General features: G+C 40.1%; 1 protein-coding gene across 1 annotated transcript; it reads left to right on the plus strand.

Moving 5' to 3' along the window:
- Window positions 1-2,297: 2,297 nt before the first annotated feature.
- On the plus strand, window positions 2,298-18,860 carry LOC112432404 (immunoglobulin kappa light chain-like). The gene is made up of 6 exons (XM_076876738.1): window positions 2,298-2,491; window positions 2,863-3,169; window positions 16,073-16,146; window positions 17,515-17,826; window positions 17,959-18,033; window positions 18,402-18,860. Exons 1-6 carry the CDS (start codon window positions 2,449-2,451, stop codon window positions 18,548-18,550), a joined length of 960 nt encoding a protein of 319 aa, XP_076732853.1. The 5' UTR covers window positions 2,298-2,448; the 3' UTR covers window positions 18,551-18,860.
- Window positions 18,861-20,216: the final 1,356 nt, after the last annotated feature.

The following is a 20,216-nucleotide window of genomic DNA, read 5'->3' on the forward strand; positions in this document are numbered from 1 at the left end:
GAGTTTGATTCTACTTTCATTGTGTGATCAACAACAACCCGTGTGAGTGAAGCACAAACTGACTGTATCCAAACTTGCTCTCCTGCAGCAGACGGGCTGTGTGGGTTTCTGCTCTGCAGCCTCCACACCGTTAGCTGTGGCTTTCACTTTAATAACACAATGACAGTTACAAGCAGGAACTCTGCTTCAAGAATGATTCCAGGAAGGATCTGTGTTCTTCACCTGTGAGAGAAACAGCTCAAATCCTCAACTCACAGCTGACAAATGAACTTTAATGGAATCAAAGGAGAGACCATGAAGCCCCTGCAGTCTGCTCAGCTCCCATTTTATTACCTGAGCTGAGTTTTTCATTCTGGATATCACACACGTAAGAACAGATCAAGTCTGAACAGCAAATGTTGGAGAATCATTTTGAAGTCTTGCTAAATGTCCTTATTATTACAAAAACTACTGAATGATTCAGAAAATCCTTTCCAACAAGCAGAAATATGCAAACAAAGTAGAAACAAGGCAACATGAGTCATTCAGATGCAGATAACATATTCTCCTTATTGTGAAGAACACAGTCATGAAATCTTTCTGTGTGTCATTCATTGAGTTGAAGTGCCTAATAGAAGAGGAAGAGCAGCAATAATCAATGATAGCTGAGACATTGAGAACATGGCTGTATGCCTGCTATCATAACAGCAAACAAAGCACACAAACAGCAAACACACAATAATGTGCTCGCAGCTTGTTGTGTGTTGTGTCATTTTTGACATTTCATGAAGTCACAAAAATGTGTGCGACTCATTAAAGGAGTGTGTACGTGTCAGTCAGTGCTCTGTATTCATGTGTTCACCTCATTAAAGTCACTCAGACACTTTTCTCCTCCAAACTTACAGCACAGCTTCATATTTCACTGACTGATTCTTTCATTACATCCATTAAGGGTCACACAGTGAAATTAGTGCAAACTTACAAATGTGTTGCAACAATTTTGGCCTCCAAACTGAACTTTGAGACAAACAGTGAAGCTGTGAGCAAAAAGAGGCTCCAGTGTGTGTCATGGTGGAGGAAACTGTTGTATTCCCACATTCAAAACATGCTGATCTTATTGGATTTGTCCCTCAAAGTCTTTTTCCTCCTTTTTCTCTTCATCCAAATGTTCTAGCAGGCTGACTGTGAGTCCCTGTTGAACCTGTACAGCAGAAAGTAACAGCAGTCAGCGGCCTCCACTTGACTTCATGACTTCAACGCCTCGCACAGTCACTTTCACTTTCTTCCTTCTGTCTTTTAGTCCTAAAATGTAGAACAACACCAGATCCAAATATTTGTGTCCTTCACTCACATCTTCAAATGATCCCTTCCATATCAGAGATGATACAAAGGCAACATTTGTCTTATTTCTCTTTCAGGAATCAAAAAGTACTTTTGTACTGTTGTGTAAATGTGTGTGTAAAGGTGGATGACTGCCTGCTGCAGATGAAATCTAACCATGGCTACAAATAAATGAAGCTGACGTGAAACACAGCCCTGTTTTTATTACTGTTTATAGATATTAGAATTGATGATCATCATTTTAATGATTCTTAAAAAGGCTTTAATGAATCCTTCAGTCTGAAACCAACTTGGAACAAAACACATTAGAAGATGTGGGAAAGAACCACAGTGTGCACATATTTAAACACACAACAGAACCACAGTGTGCACATATTTAAACACACAACAGAACCACAGTGTGCACATATTTAAACACACAACAGAACCACAGTGTGCACATATTTAAACACACAACAGAACCACAGTGTGCACATATTTAAACACACAACAGAACCACAGTGTGCACATATTTAAACACACAACAGAACCACAGTGTGCACATATTTAAACACACAACAGAACCACAGTGTGCACATATTTAAACACACAACAGAACCACAGTGTGCACATATTTAAACACACAACAGAACCACATGTTTGTTTTTTTTAAAAAGAATTTGACTATAAATTATGTTTCATGAGATTTTATTCTTTTAAAGTCCTTTGTTTATAATTTATGAACTTTAAAATGATTTTTACAGAATATTATTTTTTATGTTTGTATTTTTCTTTATAGTTTAGTTATATTTAGTGTTTTCATCACAGCTGTTAAACCACAGATAACAGTGTGTGTTAGTAAATTCACAGCAACATGAATGTTTCTGAGTGTTTGTGCATCATGTGACCCAGATTTTTGGATCTGCTGTCAGATTGAAATGAAGACGATGAAACCACAGCAGCTTCAGCTGAGCTGTCAATCAGCAGCAGCAGTCTTATCTGTGGGCCGCAGGGGCTGATGGGAGCTTTGAGGACCTGTTAGAAACCACGTGGCCCTCGTCTGATCTCACAGCTCGTCCTTGTTTGGCCTCAGCTGCATCAGAGCGCCACTTCTCCCCAGGTTCACCAGAGGAAACACCACTGCACAAAATGCTTTTCCTCCCAGCTGCTGCTCTGTGCTGTCTGTGTTCAGGTGAGTGTTTCCAGCCAATCAGGAGCCAACAAAGTCAACCTGTAACAAACACTGTCACACTAACCTTCATCTTCACTTGTATTTTTATTTTTTATTTTTTACTTTTTTATTTTTTATTTTTTATTCTTTATTTTTTATTCCTATTTATTCTATTTATCCCCTTCGTATATTTTATTTATATTGTCTCTGTATTTATATATATGTGTGTGTAATATTCTGTAACTCTGTAACTTCTGTCGGTGCTGTGCTTTTTGGAAATCGAATTTCCCAGAGGAACCCACCCGAGGGATTAATAAAGTTCTATCTAATCTAATCTAATCTAATCTAATCTAATCTAATCTAATCTAATCTATCTGTCTGTGTCTCTACAGCACTGCTTACCATGGCAGCAAAGGTGATTCAGGACGATTTAACATTCACCAAGAGAGTTGGAGGAAAAGTCTCCTTCAGCTGTTGGACTGAACAGTGTAGCAACAGCTATGTTTTCTGGTACCAGAAAAAAGAAAAAGAAACATTCAAAGTTATTCTGCATATTAATACTGCTGATGGCAGAGTTAATTCAGATTACGGTCACCCTCAGAAAAATGAATTCACTGCTGAGATGAATCAGAACATCTTTGAATTGAAGATAGAGAAGGTTAAACTCGATCATTCAGCCACCTACTACTGCACATGTTGGTCCCCACAGTGAGAAATGATCCCTGCAGCCTGAACAAAAACCAACAGATGAACAGATGTCAAACAGTGTCTGTGACAGGAAGAGAGCAGTAAACCACAGCCCAGCTTCACATGTTTCACCTCCATCTCAGAGTCACAAACATACTGAGCTCCATGTTGATTTACTCCTCTAAGAATTAAGATTATTTTATTTTGACAGTTATGTTAGCATGCTCATTTGAGCATTGTTTGCTAACTTTGGCAAATAAGCCCTGAAAACTGTCATGGTCCTGAGTCTGAGGACTCAGTGGTTTTGTGTTTCCTTATGCTTTTGTTCATTCCGAGTGTGTATTCTGTTGTGATTTTGCCATTTGTTAGGTTTCTGTTCTTTGCCTGCCTGCTCCCACTTCTCTGTGTTCCCTCTGTCTGTCCATGGTGTTATTGTGTCTGCTCATGAGTCTGCCTGTCAAGTTCAGTGTCCTGTCTGGTTCTCTGTGTCTGTTAGTTTCCTGTTTTATTCTGAAAGTTCTTGTCTCATGTCAGTGTGTTCCGTTTTACCTCTCCCCTGTCTCGTTAGCCTAATTGCTCCCAGCTGTGTCTCCCTCCTGTGGCCCATTCCCTGATTACTCCCCGTGTATTTAAGCCCTGTGTTTTCCTGTGCTCTCTGCCGTGTCGTCTGTTTAACTCCATGTCTGTCTGCAGCATTCTGTGTAACCCGGTGTTCAGTCTGCGTCTTGCCGCCATCTTTCATTGTGTATTTTGTTCCTCCTTCCGTGCGTGTTTGGTTTAAGTTGAGTTCTTTAGTTTTCCCCTGTTTAGGTTGGTTTACTCCCCGCTCTGCTCCTCCTGTTGTTGTCACCTTATCACTAGTGATGGGCAGATGAAGCCCCATGAAGCACTGAAGCTTTTCATCCAATTGGTTCACCCCAACGCGAAGCTTCATGAAGCTTCATTTGCTCTAGCAGGACACCTACTGGACGTAAAAATAATAGCTGGCATGAATTTGAAGAGTGTGGCATTTTGCACACAGCCTGTAAATGTCAACAACAAAAGGAGTGTGTAAAACATGTATATTGTAGTGATGGCAGTATACTGTGTATATTTATAGTGGCAGTATGGAAAATGATTATTTGGAAATGCTTGAAATGGAAATGATCATTTACTGTGAGGTGAGGTGTGGTTGGGGTGTGGACAGTAGTTGTGCTTTTGTAACGTTGAGGTATGGACAGCTACACACTGAGGCTTTGAGCCTCAGTCCTGCCTGTTCACATTTTATTCTGTAAAAACTAAATTTTCACTGCTTTTATGACCTTTTTAGTGGGGAGAACATAGCTAGGATTTAATGATTTAACAAATCTTTTGAATCCTTTGTCCTCCACAATGCTAAATGGCTGGGAGTCCTCAATCACCATGCTAACCAGGTCTTCATCTATTGGAGATTGTCTTTGTCTTTCCTCAGGAGAACAAAGCACAAATATAAATATCACACACGTAACTTATAACAGTTGTATAATATTGTTATATCATTTAGTAACATTACTGCATGCTATATTATCATTGCATTTGATGGCTCACCTGGTCTTGCTCCACGATCGGTGTTCCTCTTATTCTCATGCAAAGCTCTGTAGTGCCTAAGCATGGATGAGGTGTTGTTGTTATATCCCAGCTCCCTGGCACATAGCAAACACTTCACCTTGTACAAAAGTACAGACAGCTTAACATAAATTGTATTGCACCATCAGTATCATGAAAATACATCTTCTGTAGAAATTTACATACCTTGTTGGGAGGAATAAGATCAAAATGTTCCCACACAGGGGAGGACATCCTCCTCTTCTTAGCTGGCTCCATTCTCTCCTGACTTTCTCTCCTCACTCTCATAAACCTCCAAACGGTCTCCAAACTCTCACTAACCGCAACTCTCCATCAAACACCTACATTTTGAATGAAGTCTGAGGGTTTATATCGCTGTCATAGCTCGCGGCAAAGTTCGAACCACTTCATGAACCAGTCACGTGGTACAGCCGGGCAGCGAGGCTTCGGACGTCATCATTTTCAGCTCCTCCCATAAATGAAGCAAGCCTCGATACGCGCTTCGCGGAAACGCCCCCTCAATTACTCGACACAAGCTTCGAAGCCTCGATACAGAACGTCACATCACTACTTATCACCTCTGCAAATAAACATTCACTCGCACCCCAGTCAGTGCCTGCATCTTGGATCCTTTTCTCAATTCACCACACGACTGCTGTGCAGCCGTGACAAAAACAAAACACAGCTTTTTGTGTCGGGGTTGTTATTTAGTGTTCAAGTCCAAGTTGGTTTTTAATCATTCTCGCCTCCTTTAAATGTTTACACGTCAACTTTAGAATTTGCTTTTGGAAAAAGGGTCCTAAGAGCCTTCAGCATGTTTTAACATCTATGCTGTATTTCTTTGAATAGTGGCTCTTTGATTTGTTTTACGTAACGTCTGATTCATGCTGTTGACATTTGGGAAGAGTAGAACTTATTCCAAATAAATCTGTGGCAGCACTCTGAGCCTTGATAAGCTTCCAGACAATCATGACTGTGTATGAGTCTTGTAAAACATTTGTCCTAATGTTGTTCCTGCATCCAAATGAGAAGCTGAAGATTTGAGGTTCGAACCTTTCAAAACTTGAATAAAGCAGAATAAAAGTCATCACAGCTTCTAATCAGGACATTTAGATGATGCGAGCATTAGTGACATTAGGTGTGTTTTTAAATGTTTCAAGTAAAACAGAGCAGAGTTGAATAATTCACCCACTACTTACCTTTTTTATTTCTTTTATGTTTTTGTATGGAGGGTAGGACAGTCTCTAAACACTGTTTCACATTTCAGAATAACCTACATGAACATTAAACATAAAAGAAAATCAAATACAGACGTCAGTTAAAACAAAATGATCTTTCTATTGTTAATGGAAGCTAGCTTGACTCTGCTTGAAACTGAGCCATTAGAATCTACAGTCTGTCAATTTTGTGTCTGCGTCCTGTTAACAAAGGCTGAAGATGGCAAGCTGAGAGGCTGTGAGCTTTTCTGGCTGTTTGTACATTGTGAATAAACCTCAACAGCCTTTCCTACCTCAGCAAAGGCGTCACTGTTGTTATCAATTAAATGTCTTCAGATTTCCTTCATCTTTATCCTGGTAAAACTGAGGTCCTTGTTTTCAGCCAAGACAGCTTCTCTAAGGAGGTCAGTCATTACATCAGCATCAATCAGTTCAGTTAAAACAGCTCTCTTTTAGACAACTGCTGAAAAGTCATTTTTTATGTTAGCGTTTCCTTAAAATGTCACCTGTTATTTTTGGCTATAGTTCCCATTTAACCTGTGTATGGAAATATGCTTGCAGGAGTTGAATATATGCTATGCTTGACTGCGTGTCTCTTTAAGTTTGCTTAACGTGTATTTGTGTATGATGTTTGGTTTTATCCAAACTGTGAAACAGTGGGTCTCTTAAAAGGTTCCTGAAAGCACCGACTCTGCACTTTTTATTGATATTCATTTTATTAATTCTAGTAATCCAAAGCAATGAGTCACAGCAGTCTGGGGTCTGGAAGAGGAAGGCTGAGAGAGAGTGAATGGACATTTGGTATTTTTAAATTCTTTTATGTTTGCTGTGTTTTTAGCATTTTATGCCATTTGTTTGTATTTTGTTTATTCCATATTATGATGTATCACCCACCAGCAAACATACACTGCTCAGCCTTCTTCAAACACCTGAAAAACCAGGTGTTTGAGGCTTGTACAACATACAGTAAATGTAACAAATCCAGAGGACGCTCAGTTTATTCAGCCTCACCTCTGGTGCTGGTGCCCACCTCCCAATTTAAATGCATGGAGACATTGAGAGTTCCCAGGAGGGTCCGTGCTGACACCAGCTGCTATCTGGCAGAGGGTACCATGCCCTTCCCATGTTTCAAATGCACTTTAGACCAGCACGCAGCAACACCAAATATGAGCAAGAGAAGTGAGGTATGGGGTCTTCACACCCCCGTTCTCTGTTCGTTATCTGGGCCACGGGCCGAGAGCAGGAGCTGGCCGTCTGGTCGTGGTCTGAGCTGGTGGCCTTCCCTGTTGCTGCAGGACTGGGGGTGGTCTGCTTGTCTCCACCCCAGAGTAAAGGGAATCATCTCCTGGGTCTGAGGTTGACAGCCCCTCTGGGAGTGATGGTTCCTGGTCCTGGGAGTATAGAGTATGTTTGGTGAGTGTGAGTACAGTGTTCATTTCTGTGTGTATGTTGGGCGAGTGCTGAGTATTTGTGTATGTGTGCATGAGGGTGGGAATGCATGTTTGTGTCTGTGTTTATGTGTCAGGTCGACTCCACCTCTCAGAACATCTCAGCCTGGTGGTTGCTTGGCAGGGTCTGGCCCTCCTGGCTCGGTCTGACCCCTTCTAGGATGTGGAGGGCCGTCGGGTCTCTGCACCCGGGGCTCGGTCTGCTAGTCAGATGCTGGCGACGCCTCCTTGGGCTCTCGTGCTCAGTAAACTGTCCCACGTTGTTTTTTTCTTTGTATTTGTAACCAGACCTTAACAAAAAAAATAAAAAAATTCTAAGTTGTGTAAATATTTTTTACACACAAACAAATTCTCATCTATAGAAGCAAATACATAAAACGTTCAGATATTTAGGTTAACAAGGTTACAAAACTCAGCTCACAACTACACATTTAAGATAAGTGCAAAATATTTATGTTGTGGCCATTTTTGTTGAATGTTTATAAAACGCAATTTTTTTGTTTTTTCTTTAAAGTTGTAAGAATATGCTGACCTAGTTTTGTTATGTAAATTCGTAATTAATTTTATTTTTGGAAAGGTTTTTGGAAAGTTTTTGGTTTATCAGCTTATGGACCCTCCCATTAATCAAGGGATGAAGAGCACCCTGGAGGGGTGTGGTAAAGTTGTTTTTTGTTTGCCAAATGTCAGATGGGACGACGGGAGGGTTTAAAAATGATTTTTTGACCACTTTTGAAGTTGTGAAAGCAAATTAAGTTAACTTTCATTTAATTTTAAGTTGTAAGAAGTTATTTGGTTATTGTTTATAATTTTTAAACAATGAAGTCAGAGGTGCGTTCTAAAACAAACCTCCCGCTGCCACCCACGGCCTTTTCTTTGATGTTTTTGGTTTTGGAACTTAAAAGGCCGTGACAATTTATGATCACAATTTGAGGGGGTCATCTGATTGTTTGGGGTTTTCTCTGTAGTATTGTGGGATCTGATTTGGTACTAAATGAAAGTGAATTGAATTACTGACACCTTAAAACAGACATCAACTAATACATACCAAATCGAAAATGATCTCTCCTTCCTTTTCTTTTCTACATTTTTGATTGGATATTGTCAGATAACCATGTCACATGGAGCTCAGGACTTTTAAGTCAACTCTGAATTTATATATTTATTATTTCAATCAAGTCAGTTTAAGTCAAGTACAGATTACAAAGTGCTGTGTGTTTCAAACTGGTGGAGTCAGAGAGAACCTCAGAGTTTTAATGTGGAACAGAAAACTCAGTTTCCTTCATGTCAGGATCAACAAAGTCAGAGTTGTTGGCTAAATCTGCTTCCTGGAATAGGGCCCGGGGCGCTATACTATGAAACCTGTTCAGCACACCCAGGATGTCTTTCAGTTATCTGGATTCATGACCCCCACACTGTCGATCAGGATAAACAGCCATACAATCACCTTCGATAACCAATCAATCACCAATCAATCATAAATTGCAAGGCAGGAAATACACATGAATGAATCACAATCTTCATCAGCCAATCAAATCTCTGTAACTGGGAGTTATTCAGGATGTGCTGTTTCCTGAAGTTTTCTGAATAATTGAATAATCAGGTCAGTAATTTCATGACACCAATCAGTGATTCTGATTTAAAACACACTTTAACTGAAATACAGCAAAAGTAAAGTCTCTCCTGATTTTTTGTTTGTTCTCTAAATATTGTAGTATTGGGTAGTTTTAATCTTCTGCTGCTAGTTACCAGTCAAGAAACTGATGTACTTTATTATTATAGCTTGTTAAAGATTTCTCTTCCTGCTCTGGTTTGAGCTTCAGTGTTTATTCAGGTAACATCGCTTTGACAGCAACTCAAAGCGATGTTACCTGTCTGTGTCCAGTAACAGCCTGTATTCAGTTTATTATTGCTATGGGGGCGATCGTGGCTCAAGAGTTGGGAGTTCTCCTTGTAATCGGAAGGTTGCTGGTTCGAGCCCCGGCTTGGACAGTTGTGTCCTTGGGCAAGACACTTCACTCGCTGCCTCCTGGTGGTGGTCAGAGGGCCCGGTGGCGCCAGTGTTCAGCAGCCAGCAACCTCTGTCAGTGCGCCCCAGGGTGGCTACAATGTAGCTGCCATCACAAGTGTGTGAATGGGTGGATGACTGGATGTGTAAAGTGCTTTGGGGTCTGTAGGGGCTAGTAAAGCGCTATACAAATACAGGCCATAAACTGGTATGGATCAGTTTGCGTCTTTTATTCAGTGTAACATTAGCTTTTGGTTGTTGGCATAAAGACTTAGAGAGGAGGACAGAAAGGGAGAGAACAGAATGAAGAGAGCAAAGAGACCAAAAACAAAAAAGCAAGAGAGGACATGTGGTCAAATTCACCAAAAATGATAAAGCTGTAACTTCTGTTTACCGACATTCATTCATGATGAGTTCACATAACTAAAGAGTGTTTTGTACTGTTATCAGTTGTGGATCCCCGACCTGCTCCTATAATAATTACTATAAGATTATATTTTTGTCTAATTCAGCTGAGATGTGCAAATATGAAAAGGGCTGATGACATTTGCAAACAGCATATTCCATTAATAATAATTACAAGGCACTGCAAGCATGACATTATGAGTCCCCCTAAAGTTTGAACCTAGAGTCTCATCTGAGCAAACATAAGACATAAGTTTTTTCATTGATTTCATGGAGGAATTGCATGCTTTCCAGTAGCACTATTAAAATTTGCCAGTGAAGATTATGGACACAGCATATTGATATGAATGATATCATTTTATAGCATTCACTCCAAACATGTCTGAACAGGATAGATGCCACTACATGGAAATCTATTCCCCACTCATGAATCCACACTAATGTTTTTCAAACATTAAGCTTAATTTAGGTCTTTTTTTTTTTTTGCTGCCGCTGGTTCAGTGAATTTTTGTCAGTTTGTCAGTCAATTTGTTTTACTTTTATTATAAGTTTTCAGTTGCTGACGACTATTTGAATCGAGTATCTAAGGCACAATCAAGTATCTAAGGCGCAACTCTGTTTTGACTTGTTTTCGCAATATTTGCGGGCTTCTATTGCTTGCGCTGCAGCTGTCAGCTGGTTGTTCGGTTCCTCTATTTGTGTTCAGTGCTCGGCCCTGATTAAGATGTGGATCCACAGGGTGTTGGTGTGGCTCGTGCTCACCTGGGTTGTTTTATCCATCATTCATCACCCAACGACAGCTCTTCTCCAGTACTCTGCTAAGGATCTTTTGTGGCTCCGTTTTTGCCTGGCTGTCTCTCCACCTGTGGCTCTATACTTCTACCCGGACATCGCCTTCAAGCCCCGCCGCAGGTATATCCACCGAGGGTTTCGGCAGAATTTCAACATCAGTGACACTAACTCAATATTTTCCATCTGGTCAAAAACTCGTCGTCCTCCCCGCAAGACTGACCGGGCTGTCGACCACAATGTGCTGGCCCACCTGGCTTGATCAACTAAGCCTACTGTCAGGCATGGTAACTCCAGCATCAACTTCGGTCTATTAAACATCCGCTCTCTCACTGGTTAGGGACATCTCGTCCATGATCTCCTCTGTGATCGTAAGTTGGACTTTCTTTGCTTGACTGAAACATGGCAACAGCCCAATGACTTTGTTTCTCTCAATGACTCCACTCCATCTGAGTTTGTTTACACCTGTCAACCTCGCATCTCCGGGAGGGGCGGAGGTCTCGCGATAATTCACTGAAAGCACTTGAAAGTTCTCCCTGTATCTGCCTCTCCCTCCCATTCATTTGAATACATCCCACTACAGCTCCCAGTATCATTAGAAGACATAGCATACATTTTCACTGCTATGCAGATGACACCCAGCTCTATCTGTCCATGAAGCCAGATAACACACACTAATTAGTTAAACTGCAGGAATGTCTTAAAGACATAAAGACCCGGATGGCCGCTAACTTTCTGCTTCTTAATTCAGATCACACTGAGGTTATTGTACTCGGCCCTGAAAAGCTTAGAAATATGGTATCTAAGCAGATTCTTACTCTGGATGGCATTACCTTGGCCTCCAGTAACACTGTGAGGAACCTTGGAGTCATTTTTGACCAGGACATGTCCTTCAACACACATATTAAACAAATATGTAAGACTGCGTTCTTCCATTTGTGCAACATCTCTAAAGTTAGAAATATCCTGTCTCAGAGTGAAGCTGAAAAACTAGTTCATGCATTTATTACTTCCAGGCTGGACGACTGTGATTCATTATTATCAGGATGTCCTAAAAACTCGCTGAAAAGCCTTCAGCTAATCCAAAATGCTGCAGCAAGAGTCCTGACAGGGACTAGAAAGAGAGAGCAGATTTCTCCTGTATTGGCTTCCCTTCATTGTCTTCCTGTTAAATCCAGAATTGAATTCAAAATCCTGCTCCTCACATACAAGGTCTTAAATAATCAGGCCCCATCTTATGTTAATGACCTTGTAGTACCATATCACCCTATTAGAGCACTTCGCTCTCGCTCTGCAGGCCTACTTGTTGTTCCTAGAGTATTTAAAAGTAGAATGGGAGGCAGAGCCTTCAGTTTTCAGGCCCCTCTTCTGTGGAACCAGCTTCCAGTTTGGATTCAGGAGACAGACACTATCTCTACTTTCAAGATTCAAACTTTGCTTTTTGCTAAAGCATATAGTTAGGGCTGGACCAGGTGACCCTGAATCCTCCCTTAGTTATGCTGCAATAGACGTAGGCTGCCGGGGGATTCCCATGATGCATTGAGTTTTTCCTTTCCAGTCACCTTTCTCACTCACTATGTATTAACAGACCTCTCTGCACTGAATCATATCTGTTATTAACCTCTGTCTCTCTTCCACAGCATGTCTTTATCCTGTCTTCCTTCTCTCACCCCAACCGGTCGCAGCAGATGGCCCCGCCCCTTCCTGAGCCTGGTTCTGCCGGAGGTTTCTTCCTGTTAAAAGGGAGTTTTTCCTTCCCACTGTCACCAAAGTGCTGCTCATAGGGGGTCATATGATTGTTGGGCTTTTCTCTGTATCTACTGTACAATATAAAGCGCCTTGAGGCGACTTTTGTTGTGATTTGGCGCTATATAAATAAAATTGAATTGAATTGAATTGAATCTACCCCCACCATCATATGTACTGTTTTTTCAGCCAGCTAAGCCAAATAAGGAGTTTTTAAATGAATTTTCTGCTCTGCTCACTCATTTCTCTGTACTTTCTCCAAATCTAATAATTGTTGGTGACTTTAATATTCATATGGACAATGATAAAATCCCTCTTTCCAGAGATTTTACCTCCTGCCTGGAAGGTTTTGGGCTTCTACAGTACATAAAATCCCCTACCCATTCTAAAGGTCATATCCTGGATTTGGTCTGTAGTTCTGGCATTACTCCCACCCATTGTAAAGCCACATTGTTTCCCCAGTCTGATCATATGTTTATTTCTTTTGATGCAAACATAACGCTTCCAAAACCTGTATCTCTCATAATATCACTTTTAGGAAAATTAGTAATATTAACCTGTTTTAAGCTGTTTTTTCATCTGCCGTCCACGACCTTCCATCTATTCACAGCTCCTCAACCCCTCATGAACTCGTTTGCCATTATAATGTCAACCTTCATAACCTTCTTAACATATTTGCTCCCCTTAAACATAGAACTGTCTCATTTTCCCGTTCAGCTCCATGGTTTACCTCCGACCTGCGTCATCTTAAAGCTAAAGGACGCCACTCAAACGTCTATTCAAGAAAACCGGACTTACTGTACATAAAGAAGTGTACGACGATCATGTTTTGTTCTATAAGGACTGCATTGCCTCAGCCAAATCTGCTTACTACTCTGGTTTAATTAGCTCTAATGAAGGTAACTCCAGGGCTCTCTTTTCATTGTTCAGTAAAATTACAAAACCTCCAGACTCATTCCCCTCCCACATGTATTCTGTTGATTTTTGCAATTCTCTTATCTCTTTTTTCACTTGTAAAATTTCAGATATCCACCGTCAACTTAACTCTTTAGGAGCTCCTGACTTTGAAGTAGACTTCCTGTTTCCCCCACTGTCTTCCTGTCAGTTATTTTCAAGCTTTACTCTTCCCTCCATAACTGACGTATCTAATCTTATAAAAAAATCTAAGTCATCCACCTGTCAACTTGACCCTCTCCCTACTGTGTTAGTTAAAGCCTGTCTTCCCTCGTTAGCACCAACCAGTATTATTCATTCCTCCCTGAACACTGGAATTGTTCCTGAAGCACTGAAAAAGGCTTCTGTTATCCCAATTCTCAAAAAGCCTGGTGCAGACCCCAATAACTTTGATAATCTTCGCCCTATATCAAATCTCCCCTTTATTTCAAAAATTCTTGAAAAAGTTGTCACCGCCCAGCTTCATTTACATCTCAATGACCATAATCTCTATGAACAATTTCAATCTGGTTTCCGCCCCAATCATAGCACAGAAACTGCTTTGTTAAGGATTACCAATGACCTTCTGATGGCAGCTGATTCTGGCCTCCTATCCATCCTCATCCTTCTTGATCTACGGCGGCGTTTGATACCATTTCTCACAATATTCTCCTGAACCGGTGAGCTTCGATTGGCATTAGTCATACCCCGCTTACCTGGTTTACCTCCTATCTCTCAGACCGCACTCAGTTTATCCAATTTAAATCCCTTTCCTTAACTCTCTATCCTGTTTCTGCTGGTGTGCCCCAGGGTTCAATATTAGGGCCTCTTTTATTCATTACTTACATGCTCCCTCTTGGTCATATATTCCAAAAATATAATATAAATTTTCACTGTTATGTCGATGACACCCAGCTCTACATTTCTTCTAAACCCAATTCATCCCTCCCACCTACCTCCCTCTCAAACTGTCTTATTGAGATTAGATCCTGGTTCTCCTCCAATTTCCTCAAACTCAACTGTAATAAAACTGAAGTTTTACTTGTTGGTTCACCATCTGTCTTAACCAAATCCCACAGTTTTTCCATTAACATTGAAAATTCTCCTACACTTCCCTCCCCTCAGGTTAAGAGTTTGGGTGTCATACTTGATAATACTCTTTCATTCCAGTCTCACATTAATTACATAACCCGGTCTGCTTCCTTTCATTTACGTAATATTAACCGACTCCGCCCCTTCCTTACTCCCCATGCTGCTGCCATCCTTGTCCAAGGTTTTATTACGTCCCGTATTGATTACTACAATTCCCTCTTATTTGGTCTCCCTAAAAGGTCCCTTCATAAACTCCAACTCCTTCAAAATTCTGCAGCTTGGGTCATAACTCGTACTCCGTTAAGAGCTCATATTACCCCAGTTCTTCAGCAGCTTCACTGGTTTCCCGTAGAAGCCAGGATAAACTTTAAAATCTTACTTCTTACATACAAGTGTATCCATAAATCTGCTCCTTCATATTTGTGTGACCTGCTCCATATCACCACTGTTTCCCGCCCTCTCAGATCCTCATCTGCTATTCATCTTACTGTTCCATCCCCACGTCTCATCACTATGGGGAACAGAGCTTTCAGTCGCTCTGCTCCTCAGCTCTGGAACTCTCTTCCTCCTGCATTAAGAAATATTGACTCCCTTTCCGTATTTAAGTCACAGCTCAAAACACGTCTGTTTAAACTGGTTTATTCGCTTTAATGCTGATTTCACCTGTTGTCAAGCTCTGTTTTGTAATTTTAACTTATTTTATGTATTTTACTTTTCCTTTTATTAATTTTGTTCTTTGTAAGATGACCTTGGGTTTCTGAAAGGTGCCCCAAATAAAATGCATTATTATTATTATTATTTATATTTACATAACAGACCTGGCATCACGTCCGTGAAACTGAAAATTCCCCTTTTCTGCTCCTGTACATAAAATTAAAAAAATCAATGCTAGCACTTCCACCTGATTTTAAACTTAATCATGAAACATAACCTGCAACTCAACTTTCACTGTTTCTTCTTTCAGATGCAGGCTCAGTGCTTGAGAGCAAAAATTAGATTTAAAAACTTTATTCAGTCTCATTCTACATACAAACCTCATATCAAGACGTCAGCAAGTACAGTGCAGCAGAAGTATCCTGTTTTAGGATCAGATATTAATGCTTGTAGAACAATAAAATTGGTGTAAAATAGTTTACTGCCAACAGAAAAAAATATAAAATCAGAGAGATTAATAATAACTCAGTATAAAATCCAGATTGGTGTAAAAAACACAGCAAGTGCAGAAAAGATGAGAGAAGGAGAAATGTTCAGTGCATCATGGGAATCCCTCAGCAGCCTAAGCCTATAGCAGCATAACAGAGGGAGGATTCAGGGTCACCTGATCCAGTCCTGACTATATGCTTTAGCAAAAAGGATGATGTCATCCTGTATTGAGTGTAGACACAGCCAAATATTTAATGCTGACACAAAGCTGACTGACTGCCATTAATAACTACATTTTAAGCAGACTAAACAGAAGCCTTTAAATTCCAGTTGCATTATACATGTCAGGTGTTTCATTCCAGACCTCAAATGTTGACCTAGATCAAAAATTCAGAATCAACTGAATCAGTTAATGAAGAATCCATGTGCATTAAAGAAAAGAGAAGAAGAGACAGTCATGTTGATATGAACATTAGAGAAACACATCATGGAGCTGAAATATGATCCTGCTTCCTCATTTGGACTCATTCACCTCAGCTGACACGTTCAACAGCAGACAGGTTTTTGTAGCAGTCTGTCTCACTGTGGGATACATCTTTGGCTCTGGAACTAAACTCTATGTAACAGGTAAGAACAAAGAATTTTCCTTCAGTTGTTTTATTGTAGAAGCTGAAAATGTGTTTAAAGTCAGTTTGTGCTGCTTCAGGCTTTACATGTTAGTTTTTCATCATTAGTAGAGAATTCATCTGCAGCCATTGTTACATAAGAAAAGCTCAATAATCTCTGAAAACATGTTGAAATCTCACTGAACAACTAAAGTTATTCTTTATTTCTGCAAATATTAGTGATGTTACAAATATTTAGGATTTGATCCTCTCAGTGATTCTGCTGGTTTTTAACACAAGATCATATTTGATGTTCAAATTAAATTAATATAGATTAACAACAAATATGGTTTCAGGAAATATTTGCTTTATGTTGAGGAACAAATATTTTTTAATAATCAAACATTCATCTATCTACTTCAAAAATGTTTTCTGGTAAAAATAAATAAAAGTATAAAAACAGATACTGATTAGAAAACTCAGAAATGATATGACAGATAAATTTAGGATGAATTTGACATCGTTAAACTCTGATATTTATTTCTGAGATGAAGTCGTGTGTGTGGATTTGTACGTGACAATAAAAAGTTAATAATACTTAAATTTTCTAAAATACTTTTCAAGACAAATTTTTATTAAATATATTTTGTCAAATAATTTTTATTTTTATGACTAAAAATATCATGAAGTATATTTCATATTATTGAAAACGTTTTATTCAACATTTCAGTTTTAGTGTTTTAAAATAGTTGCTACAGTTTTTTATTTGAATAAAAACATAAATTAAAATAATCAGTGTGTTACTTTTCCAATTTTTACACAAAAATATTTAAGAATAAATTAGTCTGAAAGACAAATATGGCCTTTATGGTAAAATATATCAAAGACAAGAAGAATGGAAATTTTATCTGCTGAACTGAATTTTGTGAAATGATATTTAATTTTATTAATAGTACAAAACAATATGAAAAAAGATGAATTTATTTTTGGACAGAAGAGGATCTCTGTTAGAACTCGTGTCTAAGGACTAATAAGAAAAATACATTTTCACTTGTATAAAGACAAATGTAAATATTTTAAAGTTGGACTGAACTAAATTTCTATAAAACAATAAAAAGCAAACACATGACGAATTAAACTGAAATGAATTTAATTTGACTTTAAAATCATGCTGAGTGTTGCTCATGTGAGCCATGATGACATGAGGTGATGACTGTGTTTGATATGAAGCTGAATCCAGTGTATGTAGTGAACTTTGTGCTGATGAGTAGTTTAGTGATCAGAGTCCATGTAGTTTCCAGGATCAGACTGAATGCAGTGCAGTGCTGGAAGCTGCTGCTGACTGTGTGAATGTGTGTCTGTGCTGCTTGTTGCTGCTGTCAAACTTCAGATGAGCAGGTAGTGAAGCCCGTGGTGAGCGTGTACCCAGCAGCATCCAGAGCCCACCTGGAGGGGAACAGCTCCCTGCTGTGTGTGGCCTCAGCCATGTTTCCTCCTCTGGTCCAGTTCTCCTGGAAAAGACAGAAGAAGAACGGCGGAGAAGCGGAGGAGCTGCCCCCTGCTGAGGGAGAGCAGCTGGAGCTCAGAGAGGCGGGACGCACCATTGCCATCAGGATGGTTGATGGGAGCCATTCTGACACATATAAATACAGCTGCTGGGTGAAGCACGAGGGGGGCACAGTGGAGGCCCGAACACAACAAGGTAATGAAGGCTTGGTGACTGTGTTCAGCAGTGATTCAGCTTCATGTGGAGATGCTGTCAAAGAGAGCAGAGCAGCAGAGGACTGACATTTCTCACTGCAGCTCCAAACATTTGACTCCTTTTCTGTTTCAGAGCTTCCAGCTCCAGCAGCCTCCTGTCCTCCAGAGAGAGAGCCAGCAGACCTGCCAGCTCTGCAGCCAGCTGACTGTAAGATCACCTGCTGCAAGATCACCTGCTGCCTCTCTGCATGGACAGCTCCAATGTCCAATGAGGCAGCTGGAACAAGTTTAGGCTCTTAAAGTTGCACTAATTGATCAAATCTTCATCCAACAAGCTCTGATAAAGCCACTGTACACTAGCTGCTCAGCACCAAACAGCAGACAGACCATAATATGTCAGAGATCAGTTTGTTAGCTGCTTGTGGAGTTCTTCTGCCCCCAAGTGGACACAAACACTACATCAATTCATCCACTTGAAGAAGAAGCTGTGACTGTTTCTATTTGGACTTTTTCTCCTTGATCTGAGAGGAATAACCCGACTGTCTGTCTGTCTCTTTGTGTCTGTCTGTCCTTCAGTGTCCTTCCAGTCTCAGTGCAGGGTGAAGCTGCTCTGCCTGCTGTACACAGTGCTGATAGTGAAGAGTCTGGTGTACTGCTGTGGACTCTCTCTGCTGATGATGCTCACAAACAAGGGAGCGTCCACCAACTGCACACATGCTGACTGACTGTTTCCTGCTCGCCTTTTCTCACCATCACATCTCATCAATTCATCTCATTCATCACTTTGATCACAAATGTTAGTTATGATGTGTTGAGCTTATTTTGCCTTTTTCTTCAACAGTTAGAAGATCGTCTGAAATAAATACATCTTTACATGTATTGTTGCTCTGAGTTAGAATTCTTTTTGTGCTTATTGTGACTTTTATTGTAGTAACAAAAACCATCAGGAATATTTTTATCACAAGTTTTTGTTTGATTTTCAAATGTCAAACAGTGTAGTTGTGTTTGTGTGAACAATAAAGATTTGAAGATGAAGAGTTTGATTCTACTTTCATTGTGTGATCAACAACAACCCGTGTGAGTGAAGCACAAACTGACTGTATCCAAACTTGCTCTCCTGCAGCAGACGGGCTGTGTGGGTTTCTGCTCTGCAGCCTCCACACCGTTAGCTGTGGCTTTCACTTTAATAACACAATGACAGTTACAAGCAGGAACTCTGCTTCAAGAATGATTCCAGGAAGGATCTGTGTTCTTCACCTGTGAGAGAAACAGCTCAAATCCTCAACTCACAGCTGACAAATGAACTTTAATGGACTCAAAGGAGAGACCATGAAGCCCCTGCAGTCTGCTCAGCTCCCATTTTATTACCTGAGCTGAGTTTTTCATTCTGGATATCACACACGTAAGAACAGATCAAGTCTGAACAGCAAATGTTGGAGAATCATTTTGAAGTCTTGCTAAATGTCCTTATTATTACAAAAACTACTGAATGATTCAGAAAATCCTTTCCAACAAGCAGAAATATGCAAACAAAGTAGAAACAAGGCAACATGAGTCATTCAGATGCAGATAACATATTCTCCTTATTGTGAAGAACACAGTCATGAAATCTTTCTGTGTGTCATTCATTGAGTTGAAGTGCCTAATAGAAGAGGAAGAGCAGCAATAATCAATGATAGCTGAGACATTGAGAACATGGCTGTATGCCTGCTATCATAACAGCAAACAAAGCACACAAACAGCAAACACACAATAATGTGCTCGCAGCTTGTTGTGTGTTGTGTCATTTTTGACATTTCATGAAGTCACAAAAATGTGTGCGACTCATTAAAGGAGTGTGTACGTGTCAGTCAGTGCTCTGTATTCATGTGTTCACCTCATTAAAGTCACTCAGACACTTTTCTCCTCCAAACTTACAGCACAGCTTCATATTTCACTGACTGATTCTTTCATTACATCCATTAAGGGTCACACAGTGAAATTAGTGCAAACTTACAAATGTGTTGCAACAATTTTGGCCTCCAAACTGAACTTTGAGACAAACAGTGAAGCTGTGAGCAAAAAGAGGCTCCAGTGTGTGTCATGGTGGAGGAAACTGTTGTATTCCCACATTCAAAACATGCTGATCTTATTGGATTTGTCCCTCAAAGTCTTTTTCCTCCTTTTTCTCTTCATCCAAATGTTCTAGCAGGCTGACTGTGAGTCCCTGTTGAACCTGTACAGCAGAAAGTAACAGCAGTCAGCGGCCTCCACTTGACTTCATGACTTCAACGCCTCGCACAGTCACTTTCACTTTCTTCCTTCTGTCTTTTAGTCCTAAAATGTAGAACAACACCAGATCCAAATATTTGTGTCCTTCACTCACATCTTCAAATGATCCCTTCCATATCA

The sequence above is a fragment of the Maylandia zebra genome, linkage group LG18 (genome assembly GCF_041146795.1).
Source record: "Maylandia zebra isolate NMK-2024a linkage group LG18, Mzebra_GT3a, whole genome shotgun sequence".
NCBI classification, from domain to species: Eukaryota; Metazoa; Chordata; class Actinopteri; order Cichliformes; family Cichlidae; genus Maylandia; species Maylandia zebra.